Source organism: Euphorbia lathyris, chromosome 5 (assembly GCF_963576675.1).
Source record: "Euphorbia lathyris chromosome 5, ddEupLath1.1, whole genome shotgun sequence".
Taxonomy (NCBI): Eukaryota; Viridiplantae; Streptophyta; class Magnoliopsida; order Malpighiales; family Euphorbiaceae; genus Euphorbia; species Euphorbia lathyris.
The window spans coordinates 15717809-15730742 of NC_088914.1; the positions used below are offsets into that span (position 1 = coordinate 15717809).

The 12934-nt window shown below is 39.5% G+C and overlaps 1 protein-coding gene across 1 annotated transcript; it reads right to left on the reverse strand.

The window, feature by feature from the left end:
• Positions 1–3186: 3186 nt before the first annotated feature.
• On the reverse strand, positions 3187–6517 carry LOC136230735 (putative receptor-like protein kinase At3g47110). The gene is made up of 2 exons (XM_066019901.1): positions 3744–6517; positions 3187–3661 (listed from the first exon to the last, which is right to left on the reverse strand). Exons 1-2 carry the CDS (start codon positions 6409–6411, stop codon positions 3249–3251), a joined length of 3081 nt encoding a protein of 1026 aa, XP_065875973.1. The 5' UTR covers positions 6412–6517; the 3' UTR covers positions 3187–3248.
• Positions 6518–12934: the final 6417 nt, after the last annotated feature.

A 12934-nucleotide genomic window follows, 5' to 3' on the forward strand; every position in this document is an offset into this window, starting at 1 on the left:
GTTCTTTCTGTATCCATTCAGAATACCTAAAACCCTTTGCTTCTTTTTGAACTCGGATCACTTCATCTTCCACGGTTACTTCTTTATACTATAACCAACTGCTTTGATTTTCTCCTTGATTTTATTTCTAACCTCTATTTATGCTATTACAGTTTCCCTGCATACATCGATCTATTGAACTGGTAAACTTTTTTTTTTTTTGGTAACAATGCAATTCTGGATTTTTTCTATGAGTAAATTGAAATAGGTTTATGTGTGTGTTTTAATTCCTAGCTTATTTTTTGCTTAATTCACAAAAAAGTTTTGAGTGACAACGATGTCGATTCTACACTTTAGTTATGGCTGAACTAATGTAATTGTTTAATTTGTAAGTCTTTCATTTCCCGTTAACTTGAAGTCAGAGTCCATCAATTTTATTTGCATCAGATTTTTTTTTTAATTAATTTGTCTATTATAATTGTGCAAATTTGTACAATTGGAGGCACAAATTTAGTGTTTGTTGAGGTAAAGTCCATACAAACTTTATTTATTTTGCATCATTTGATCTAGAGAGGCATCATTTTGAAAAAAAAAAGTTGTCCCATTTGTATTTCACCATCATTGGAGACAATTTTGCTTTTTAGTTACGTTTCACATTTCCATTACAGTTCACTATGATAGTACTTTGCTTTGTCTCTTCAAAATCTTATAGATCTTCATTATTTGGACCCCATGAAAGGTGAATAAACATATAACGGGCGTTCCTAATGTAATGCATATGCCATATTTATGCCCATTTCTTCCTTTGCAAATAATGAATCTTCGCTTCATACTCAACTGTGGATAGATCTCGATGAAGAATTTGTCCAGTATACTCATATTAGAAACCCTGTAGATGTGACATTTGATGTCAAAGAATAAAGATACAGTTAGAAGATCCTGGAATAGTATTATCATATTCTCAATACTTAAGTTGTGTTAGAAACTTAAATTAATAGAGCTTTTTGTCTAATGAGCATTGTTCTAAATGGTAAATATATTCCAAATTTTTTTTTGTCTTTGCAATTGCTGTTCTGTTGTTTTCTTGGATGCTATATTTTGTAATTAACAGAATTAAGGTTTGATATTGATTTATTCTTAAAAACTTGCTTAAAAGTAAGACTATAGTCTTTGCAAAAAAAATTAAGACTATAGTAATTTAGAATACTTTGAATTGACGGGACTATAATCATATATACTAATGACACGTATAGTAATTTTTTTTTAAAGAATGAATGAATTAACTTAAATCAGACGCAAGTACATCGAAAAGAAATGGTGGAGGACATGCCCGTTCCTAATGTGCTGCGAGGTTCGCTGATCGACGAACATAAGAGATTGAAACATCAACAAAGCAGTTACATAATCATATATACTAATGTGACATATCGTTGTTTCTTTTGGAGTTTTTTTAGCTTTTGCATTTGTTTTTGTGTTGAATTTTATCTGTTTGATGTGTCAAATGGTTTTTTTTATCGTTGAGATGGATTTTTTTCGTTTTTCGAAAAAGGGCAGAAAAAGTAGAAATTTTACAATTTTCTTAGTATCACTAGACACATCATTAGTATGTTTAGTATGGAAATTTCTAACTCTAAACATAAACGTTCATCGTTAGTTTCATAATTTGTAAAAAAATTTATATCACAATAAAGATGACATCGTATTTCGGTCCTGATTTTAATCCCAAAAAAAATATGTTTCTACTTTTTTTTTATTTTTCAACGTGTCAAACACTACAAGAAAATTGATTTTTGATAACGAAGCAAGTTGTTACGAAAAATAATTATAGCATTTTTCACAACAATGTTTGTTTGTTATGGAAAGTTTCGTTATTAAAGGTTTATGCAATAACACGTCAGATTCGTATTTCTCATGTTCCGTCAAATGATGCCACTTTTAATAAATTATGGGAACTTTGGAGCTTTTAATATAATAGCTCCAAATGATGTATTATATTAAAAGCTCCAAACTTCCCATGATTTATTAAAAGTGGTATCATTTGACACTCCTTTACAAATGAAATACAATTATATTAACCGATAAAATGTGAGAAAAATAAATAGAGGTCAAAATTACACTAACAAATGAAATCTCTAAAAATCCCTCGTAATAGGAATATGGATCACGAATAATTAATAATGATAGAAGCCCATCGAAACAGAGACAAAAAAAACCTCACGTTATTTTGCATTGGCTCATAAAGTAATGCACCGACACCAAAACGTTCTGCGCCTGTACAAAATATAATAGTTTTTAAGTATAAAAATAGATTTCAGGTATCAAAATATAAACATAATAAAGTTTGAGTATCAAGAATGGCTTTGCACGTTATTTGAAAAGAAATTGGAGAGAGAGAGGCTCATCATTCTCTCTACATATTCTTCTTTTCTTTTAGTCCTTCTTCTCAAGCTTCATGTCGCTGCCGCGATTGTCACCTTCATTCTAACTTTCTAATCAGGTTTACTTAGAGGAAGAACTTCCTTCTTCCTCCTCCCATTTATGTTTTAGTTTTCGTTTTTAACTTCAGATTTACATTTTCTTGTTAGTTTGAAATCTATATACCTTCTCGAACTTTTTTTTTTTTCCGTCAGATCTACCCTTGTTAGCCATACTTCTTTCTTTTATTCCGGTCTTAATAAAAGCAGAAAAGATTCATCTTTACGTAGATCTATAGATGTGCATAGTTGCAAAAAAATGGACTCAGATCCAAATGTCTATTTTTATGGTTCTACTTACGAGAATTATATGATTCGACTTACGAGAAGTATATGATTTCTATTTTTGTTGTATTCGTATCTTTTATGATTTTTATTGCTTTTTATAGTCTATTTTCTTCCATGTGCGGATCTTGTACTGGATGTAGTCTATACGCGTGTGAGGTTTTATTCGTGCTATATTTGTACTTTGTAATTTAATGGAATGATATATGATATTTTTATTAAAAAAAAAACCCGGGTATCAAAAATATATTATACTTTCAAGACTGGTTTGATCTTTGACCATTCTCGCCAAATTGATTTAGGCTAAATTGACCATGTACCGACTTTGAAAGCCAATTTCAACCTTCACTCATATTTTTGCAAATGTTAACCTATTTTGCTTGAATGTAGTTAAATATCTTGGAAAGGTCTAATAGCTTTACAAATTCTTTCTCCTTCATCCATAAAATGATGAACTGCACTAATTTTTAAAATTAAGATCAATATACAAAGTTTTATCAGTTACAGAGGCTAAGCTAGGAAAGTGGTTCTGATCAAATCCAGTTCCTTGGCAACATCTTTTATACTCATCCTTTCATAGGGTATTTCTGATGAACATGCTACTCCTATTCTGAATACTGAAACTAAGCATTCTTTCTCCTTACTACTCAATCGATGCAGGTTCTCGCGATTGCTTGTTTCGTGATCTTCTGCACCTTGATTAGATATTGTTGTTGCTGTTTCTTCCATTCCTCGCGCGAAAAGGGTTGGATCCGTAATCTCAACAAGTCTATTTAGCTGTGCATTCTTCACAAAATTATGCAGATTTAAATGCCCTTCAAATCTTTCATCTGTTGGCCTTTTTCCTGTAAACATTTCCAATACAAGGATCCCGTAACTGTATACATCTCCCTCTTTTGTCGCCTCAGCAACCATTCCGTATTCTGCATTATGTATCAGTTCAGAAAATACAAAGTTATTGGATTAGTTTTCTGATTCATTCAATAAACATGAAGTGTTAACTACCTGGAGGTGCATAACCAACAGTTCCTCTTATTCCAATTGAGCTCGTTTGGCTTTGAGATGCATCATTGGAGGTCGTCGATAAGAGCCTCGCTAAACCAAAATCGCTTAAACGAGCCACCATTTCATGGTCAAGAAGAACATTGCTAGGCTTTAAGTCACGGTGAACGATTGGATTTTCACAAAGGTCGTGAAGATAATGCAGTGCAGATGCCACATCTATTGCAATATTCAGTCTTTGCAGCAAACTCAATGCCCCTGAATGGTTATCGACGTGAATGTGCTGCTCTAAACTTCCGTTCTCCATGAATTCATAAACCAAAGCTTTGAATTCGTTATGTTTGTAATCGATGCTGGAGCAGTATGTTAATAACTTAACAAGATTCCTATGCCTGACTTCTCTCAACACCTTGCATTCAGCCAAGAAGCTTTTTGATGCACCAATGGTTTCGAGTTTGAGGACCTTAATAGCCACAGGTCTTTCCAATTGCTTGAGAAATCCTTGATACACATAACCGAAACTGCCTGATCCAATCAAGTTACCTGTAGAAAATCCACTTGTTGCATCAAACAGATCCCTATAACTTACCTGTAAGATCCCTGCAAGACTGTCCAATTCTTTCCGGACAGCAGACATTCTCTTTTTCTTTTGTTCTCTTCGTCGATAAGCAATAACAGCAGCTAAGACGAATAGGACACAGAAAACTGCGCAAGGAATTATGATTGCTAGCTTAAAAGCAATTGACCTCCCTTTCTTCGTTGCTTTTGATGGGCATTTTGGTTGATGGAGTTGCATCACACTGCCACAAAGCATATTATTACCCATCAATGAAACTGCGGTTGCATTTCTGAAAACTCCTTCCATCGGAATCTCACCAACAAGATTATTGAAGGAAATATTCAGATATGATAGAAACAGTAAACGTTGTAGGCCGTCTGGAATCTCTCCTGTGAGGTTGTTTCGCGAAAGGTCTAATTTCTGGAGACCTTTCAAAAGAGCTAATGATGAAGGAATACTTCCTTGGAAAATATTTCCCTGTAAATAGAGATATTCCAAGCTTAAACAAGAGCCGAGCGTTGCAGGAATATTTCCTGATAGACTATTTCCAGACACATCTAGAGCATTAATATTTGTTAGCTTTCCTACATCTACTGGAAGCTTGCCAGTTAGTGAATTTTGTGACAAGTTCAGTAACCTAGACAAGGAAGAAAGATGCAAAACCACATTGGGTATTGATCCATTGAGATTGTTTTCTGAAACATCCAAGTTCTGTAACCTTTGGCAGTTTCCGATGCTCGTGGGAATGCTTCCTTCCAATTTGTTTCGCGACAGGGAAAGTAGGGACAATTGAGTGAGATTGCCTATAGAGGATGGAATCGAACCGGAAAATTTATTTCCATCCAACACCAACGCTTGGAGTTTCTGAAACTTGCCGAAAGAAAAGGGTATAGATCCATTCAAAAGATTGTTTCCTATGTCTAGTTCAATGATATTAACAAGATTCTCCAATCCCTGAGGAACATTTCCAGTGATTTGATTAGAAGCAAAGACTAATGAGCTAAGTTGAGCTGATAAATTGGCTACAGAATGGGGTAAAACACCTCCAAAGTTGTTGCTCTCAAAATGTAATTTTTGCAGATTGCTGCAGTTTGATAAAGATGATAAAAAGGCCAAGTCTGCAGCAGAACTATTTCCTAAACTATTGTAACCCACATTTATCCACTGAAGATCCTGTAAATTTCCAAGACAATTGGGGATAAATCCGACAAAATTGTTTAAAACAACATCAAATAGTTCTAATTGAGAAGCATTGCACAAGGAATTTGGAATTGAACCAGAAAACTGATTACTTCCAATGCCAAACATAAACAGATTTGGAAGAGCAAACCCTATGTTTTCGGGTAAGTTCCCATCCAGCTCGTTTGCCCCTGCTGAGATTATCCTAACAGATGAGATATTGAAAATTGATAATGGGAACTTACCAGACAATTTGCAATCAGGAAGGAAGAAATATCTAAGGATTTTTAGTTTCCCTAGTTCATCTGGAATTTTTCCTTCCAGTTCAGAATTTTGCCCTGCAGATAAGTAAGTGAGGGAAGAGAGGTTACCAAAAGAAGGTGGAATTTCTCCTCTCAGATTGTTTTCACTAATCCGAAGCAATTGAAGCATCAACAAAGAACCAAAAGCAGCAGGAATCTTTCCGGTGAGATTATTCTTGGACAAATCTATTCTCCTTAGCTGGGAGCAGTAGGTTAGATTGATCGGAATTTCTCCTTGGATTATGCTGTTGTTGAGATATAAAACTTGCAATCGGACCAAATTACCGACTTCTTGAGGAATTCGGGAATTTAAACTGTTGTTTCGAAGATTGAGAATCCTGAGAAAACTCAAATTGCCAATAAATGGAGATATGGATCCGATCAAATCGTGACCTTCTAACACCATTGATGTCACTCTCTGATGACGCCGGCTGCAGGTGATTCCGTACCATTGGCAGAACGGAAGAGAATCATTCCATGAGTTGAAGATTCTATCCGGATCACTGATAATCCCTGCTTTGAATCTTAGCAAAGCAAAGTTATCAGTCTCGTTTCCTGGAAGAAGAGCTTGAAAGAATTGCAAGCTGAAAGAGAAGAAAATAAGCAGCTTAAGATGAAAAGAGAAGTTCATTTTGAGTTTGAAAATTGAGGTTGCCGAGAGAAGTAATCATCAATAGATAAATGAGTTGAAATCAAATCCTGATAATAATTTGGTTTAAGTTGCTGTTGTGAGAGGGAATTGAAAGAGAAAGTGGAGTCAAAATTCTGTAGCAGTGTGACGATGCAAAGTCAAGATCGCCATTAAATTCAAATGCCTTTTTGAATTTAGAGGCAATTATTTAATTAACTAATAGTGGCTGATTTGAAAAACCTGTCAAAATGTATGTAATCGATGATTCGTGAAACCAACTGAGCTGAATCATAAGCACGGGCCCATTCCAAATTTAAGCCCACGGTTTAAGATTAAATGGGCTCCTAATAAGGGAAAGGGCTAACCGCCCCGAAATCCCAACAAGGCACTAAACCACACATTCAGAGAAACGGGACCACGTTTGTGACTATGTGGAGGACGTGGCACAGAAAGAGTAACCGCTCTCGGCGGTTACCTAGAAAGACTTATAAAAGAAATAAGAAAGCCAAGGGAGTGGTAAGTTCACATTTTTTTTCCTCAATACGATTATCGATCTACTAAATTCCACACAAAACTGACTTGATCGTCGGAGAGTTTTCCCGGAGATCCTGTCTCCGGTTTTGTTTTGCAGGTAACTACGACGAGGATCATCAAATCAAATCCGGCAAGTTATCAATTGGTGCGGTGAAGGTGGACCTTTTTTACCAACATCTGGTTAAAGGTACACCAAGAACATGTCAGAGCCATCACGAACAACCGGAGTTACAACCAGATCAACTAGTATGAACTCAAGAGGTCCACGGACTGTGAGTTCGCAGCCTGCGAGTACACAGCCTGTGATACCCAGCTCGACGAATCCTTCAGGACAGTTGAGTCCATTATTGGAGGTCCAAGTGCAAACTGAGATGGAGATGTCGAATAGTGAGTTTGTGCAAATGGCAGGACAGGTCTTGGCTACGAATATGAGCCAAGCGGCTGGAGATCGAATGATTAGTTTATTAACTGCAATTGCAGATCACAATACCGCTGTAGCGGCTGCCCCACAAGAACCCGTTGTCACTTCGACACAACCATCGACTATTCCTGCCGTATCTACGCTTACGCAGTCATCTCGAGAGACGAATCGGGTGGGTCAGAGTAGTCGCATGACACCACATAGCCATCCAGACAACTACTCGCACCAAGATCCTAATATGACGGTCCATCTGACCTGGCAAACATCCCAACCGATGTCAGGAATGCAAGGAATTTTTTCGCTACAACAAACGGAGCCCTTTGTCCACAGACATTCAGAGTTGATGACATCTGGAGCGAATGTGTCTGGGCGAGAGCACACTTGGAATTTTGATCCTATGACTGGACAGCGGTTAGACCCACAGCGAGAACAAGTGTCGACACAGTATGGCAGGTGGATATCACCCAGAATTCACCAGCAGCGGATGGAAGAAGTTCGGCGGGAACCCAATACGGAATTGGAAGATCAACTGCGAAGCATGATGGAGCGAATGGGGTACTCCCTTAGGGCGAGAGCAGTGGTGCAGAGTGATTCGCCTTTTGCCCCATCGTTGCGGGAATTTATTCCAGATCACAGAATAAAAGCACCGGCGATACCTAAATACTATGGGGATTCAAATTCTGACCCTGAGGCGCATGTCAGGAACTATAGAGAGTTAATGGATGTTGCAGGAGCAAGCGAAAGCATAATTTGCCGATTGTTCTCAACCACTTTGGGCGGAGCAGCATCCGATTGGTTTCGGTCTCTACCTACTGAATCTATTCACAACTGGACTCAGTACAGTCGTGATTTCTGTGCAAAGTTCGTGGGCTGTAAAGCGGCAGATGTGACGGATAGGCAGCTGAAAGAGATCAAACAGAGAAATTATAATTCCCTAAGGGAATTTGTTGTAGCATTCAATGATATTCTGGTGCGGTTGCAGAACCCAGATATCGTGAGCATTCGTAACATAATGGCGGATGGAACCACAGATTGGAGCATGCGGGAGGAAATCATCCGCAACAAGCCACGCACAGTGGCCGAACTCATGAAGATAGCAAAGGAATTCATGGAAGTGGATGATGTTAACAGGGAACATAGAGCTCAAACCCGGTGAGAACGAGATGCGGCTAGATCCACTTCGGACAATCGGCGCCATCAAAATCAAACCCAATCTAAGGGTAATTTTGTTCGGAAAGGCGATCGCTCCTTTCAAGGGGGGATATCAAACACCATTGAACGCGACTCGCCATGAGGTGTTACTTTGGATTGAAAAAACCCCCTGAAGAAGGATATGCAGTTTCCTGAGGCGAAAGGTCGAACCAGTTTGGGACGATATCCTAACAAATACTGCAGGTTCCACAGATTGAATGGCCATGACACGAATGATTGCTACGAATTGAAGAGGGAGATTGAAAAGCTGACTGAGAGAGGAAAACTGAGTCAATTCGTTAGAAAAGAAACAATTGATGAAAAAGCAACACTCCCGCGTGAGATAGAAGCAAGGCCAGAAAAGAAGCAGAAAAAAGGAGTGATTAACGTAATAGCAGGCGAGATCTATGAGCCTCCAACAAAAAGGGCTCGCCGTGAACAGGGAAAAAGCAACACGAGTAGGGGGGATGCCCTCAATTATTCATTTGCGCGAATCACGGAGCCGCATGCGGATGCATTGGTGATTACGGTGGCCATTGAAGGATGGGACGTCAAGCGGGTCCTTATTGATACAGGCAGTTCTTGCAATGTTATTACTCGAACTGCATTCAACCAGTTGGGAATTAACGACGAGCGAGTAGAACATACGTTCATGGATGTAACTGGTTTTGGAGGTCAATCATCTCAAACAAGTGGACAGGTGGTGTTGGAGACAAAAATGGGCGATAAGAATCTAAAATGGAGAGGTGATCTAGAATTCGCAATTGTTGATCTCCCATTGGCCTATAATATAATTCTGGGGCGTCCGTTCCTGTCGGAAACGGAGTCGCTCATTTCAATGAAGCATTTGACATTGCATTTGCCAACACACCAAGGGCGAGTCATTGTTGAGGGTGATCAACTTATATCTCAACAAGCTTATAGATTGTCACTTGAAACAAAGCCAGATGAAGAAGATAAAGTTGATCAGAAGTTGTCGGCTGAAGCGTTAGGAGAAACAGAACTATTCGCCATTTCAAATGACAAGAAAGTAAGGATAGCGGCAGGACTTCCAGAGGAAATGAAGAAAGCCATTACCGAGGTGTTGATCCAATGCGAGTCGGCATTCGCCGCTCCAGATGAAGTGCTGAAAGGGATAAGTCCAGAAATAGCAACACATCGTTTGAATGTGGACAAAAGTGCAACCCCAGTGCGACAGAAAAAGAGAGGACATGCTCCAGAGCGGCAGAAGGTGATTGAAAAAGCGGTGGCGGATTTGCTAAAATCAGATGCAATTCGAGAGGTCACTTATCCGGAATGGCTAGCCAATGTGGTGCTAGTCAAAAAGCCGAATGGAACGTACAGAATGTGCGTAGACTTCAAAGATCTGAATAAAGCTTGCCCGAAGGATATGTATCCGCTACCTAACATTGACATATTGGTAGATGGGACTGCGGGATTTGAAGCTTTATCATTCATCGATGTGAAATCCAGTTACCACCAGATACCAATGGAGAAGGCGGACGAGATCAAGACGTCATTCATAACTCATCAGGCAACTTATTGCTTCAAGGTGATGCCCTTTGGACTGAAAAATGCGGGAGCAACATATCAACGGATGATGAACAAGATATTTTCAGACAAATTAGGCGAGAACTTCTCGATCTATGTAGACGACATGATCATTAAAAGCAAGAAGATGCAAGACCATCCGCAGGATATTAAAGAAATCCTGGAAGTGCTGATCAAATATGGCCTCAAATTGAACCCGGAGAAATGCACGTTTGGAGCGAGAGCAGGGAAGTTCCTGGGTTTCATTGTTAGTGGCAAAGGAGTTGAGGCGAATCCTGAGAAGGTTAAAGCAGTGATGGAGATGAAGACGCCAAGGAGCATAAGAGAAGTACATAGACTCAATGGGCGGTTGGTGGCATTAGGGCGATTCATATCATGCTCAGCTAGGAGATGTCTACCTTTCTATAATGCCATCAAAAAATCTAAGTCCTTTGAATGGACACCAGATTGTCAAGAAGCATTCGAGGGGATAAAGCGATTACTATGTTATCCGCCCTTAATGAGCAGGCCAGAGGATGGAGAAGATTTATTTCTTTATGTATCCGTCACCAGCACGGCGATATGCACTGTAATGGTGCGGGAAGAAGAAGGGCAACAATATCCGGTGTACTACGTGAGTAAAGTCTTAAAGGATGCAGAACTTCGATATTCGAGGTTAGATAAAATGGCCCTCGCGGTGATAACCACGGCGGCTAGGTTGAAGCCATACTTCCAGGCGCATACTATCATTGTGAGAACTGGAATTCCAATGCGAAAGGTACTGCAGAAACCTGACGCATCCGGGCGATTGATGGAATGGTCAATTCGCTTGGGAGAGTTCGATATTCGTTACGAAGGAAGACCAGCTCTGAAAAGTCAAGTACTTGCCGATTTCGTGAATGAGTTCACGTGGGATGAAGACGAATGTCCAAAAGCACAAAAAGAAGAATGGAGTATGTTCACAGATGGGGCATTATCCACAGATGGAGCTGGACTGGGAGTCGTCATCAAGGGTCCGGATGTTATTCGCCTGTACTATGCGGCAAAGTTAACATTCAAAACTACCAACAATGCCGCGGAATATGAAGCAATGATATGCGGATTGAAGTTGCTTAATGAACTTATGCCAGAAAGAGTGGTAATCTACAGCGACTCTAAACTCATGATAAATCAGATCACAAAAAATTATCTGGTGAAACAGGAAGATCTGGTCAAATACCATCAGGTTGTCGGTAGATTGACGCAGGAGTTAACACATAAAGGAATCGTCTGGGAGATGGTGCATGTTCCAAGAGGCCAGAACACAAAGGCTGATGAGTTGGCAAAAGCAGCGGTGAGTAGAGACCCATGGAGTCAAAAAGCATGTAATTTGGAAATAAGGTCGTCACCAACATTCGAAGCCGATCAGATTATGGTCATCAAAGAGCTAGAAGATGATGAAGATTGGCGGATGCCCATCCGCCAATATCTGAAACATGGAGATTTTTCGGTTGATAAAAGTTTAGCCAGAAAGCTAATCGGGCAGTCAGCGAGATACTCAATTCGGGATGTGACTTTATATAGGAAGTCATATACATGTCCATGGTTAAAATGTATTAGCCGCAATGAAGGAGATTACGTGCTGAGAGAACTCCATGAAGGAATTTGTGGCGCGCATGAAGCATCCGCGGCGTTGGCAAGAAAAGTCAAGTTGATGGGATATTATTGGCCGAAGGTGGTGGAAGATTCCCAGAAAATGGTAGCGGAATGTCACAGCTGTCAAATCCATGCTAATGAAAAGCATGTCCCAGGAGCCGAACAAGTGACTATAATGACGGTGTGGCCATTCGCAACATGGGGGATTGATATAGTGGGGCCATTCCCAGAAACAACAAGGAAGAGGAAGTACTTGGTAGTCGCAGTTGACCACTTCAGCAAATGGGTAGAAGCAGAGGCAGTAACCGCTCAAACACCTGAGCGAATGATCGAGTTCTTACGAGAGAACATTATCATGCGGTTTGGAATCCCACAAACGCTTATAACCGACAACGGTACCCAGTTCAACTGTGTCAAATTCAAAGCATATTGCGAAAGCATGGGGATCAAGAATCATTTTTCCTCCGTAAATCATCCCCAATCGAATGGTATGACAGAGGTTACCAACAGGGCCATGATTCAGGGAATCAAGAAGCGACTAGGTGATAAGAAAACAGGTTGGGCGGATGAGATACCTCATATGATATGGGCATACAGAACTTCTGTAAAGGCAGCAATAGTTGAAACACCTTTCTCGCTGGTTTATGGAGCCGAAGCAGTCCTACCTGTTGAAATCCATTCGCCTACAGATCGGGTAATTTATTACTGCGACACCCAAAATCCTATCAACATTAGAGATGCATTGGATTCTGTTGAAGAACGAAGAGAAAAAGCTTACATGCGAATGGCAGTATATCGCAATAGAATCAAGAAGTATCATGACAGAAGGGTGCGAAAGGTGATAATCAATGAGAGCGACTTGGTCTTGAAAAAAGTAGATAAAATACAGTCCAGAGAAGGCAAAGGAAAATTAGGCGTCAACTAGATCGGACCTTACAGGGTATCCAAGAAGTTGGGACCATTAACTTTTGAAATAGAAGAAATGAGCGGCAAAAAGCTCCCGCGCACCTGGAATCTAGAGAATCTACGCCTATATAAACAGGCCGAGTAGTTCAGGGAAATGACGAGTACTCTTTTTCCTTTTATGAGTTTTTTCCCATTGGGTTTTCTGATAAAAGGTTTTAATGAGGCTTTGATCCCACACAGTTTATGTACCCATGTAACAAGAAGTCTTTTTTTATCAATAAAGATGTTCATTGGTTACAATTATTC

Coding starts and splice junctions, on each gene's coding strand:
- LOC136230735 (XM_066019901.1), bottom strand. CDS start 6,411: ATGAACTTCTCTTTTCATCTTAAGCTGCTTATTTTCTTCTCTTTCAGC. Junction 3,662..3,743: donor TGTTGGTTATGCACCTCCAG/GTAGTTAACACT, acceptor TACATAATGCAG/AATACGGAATGGTTGCTGAG.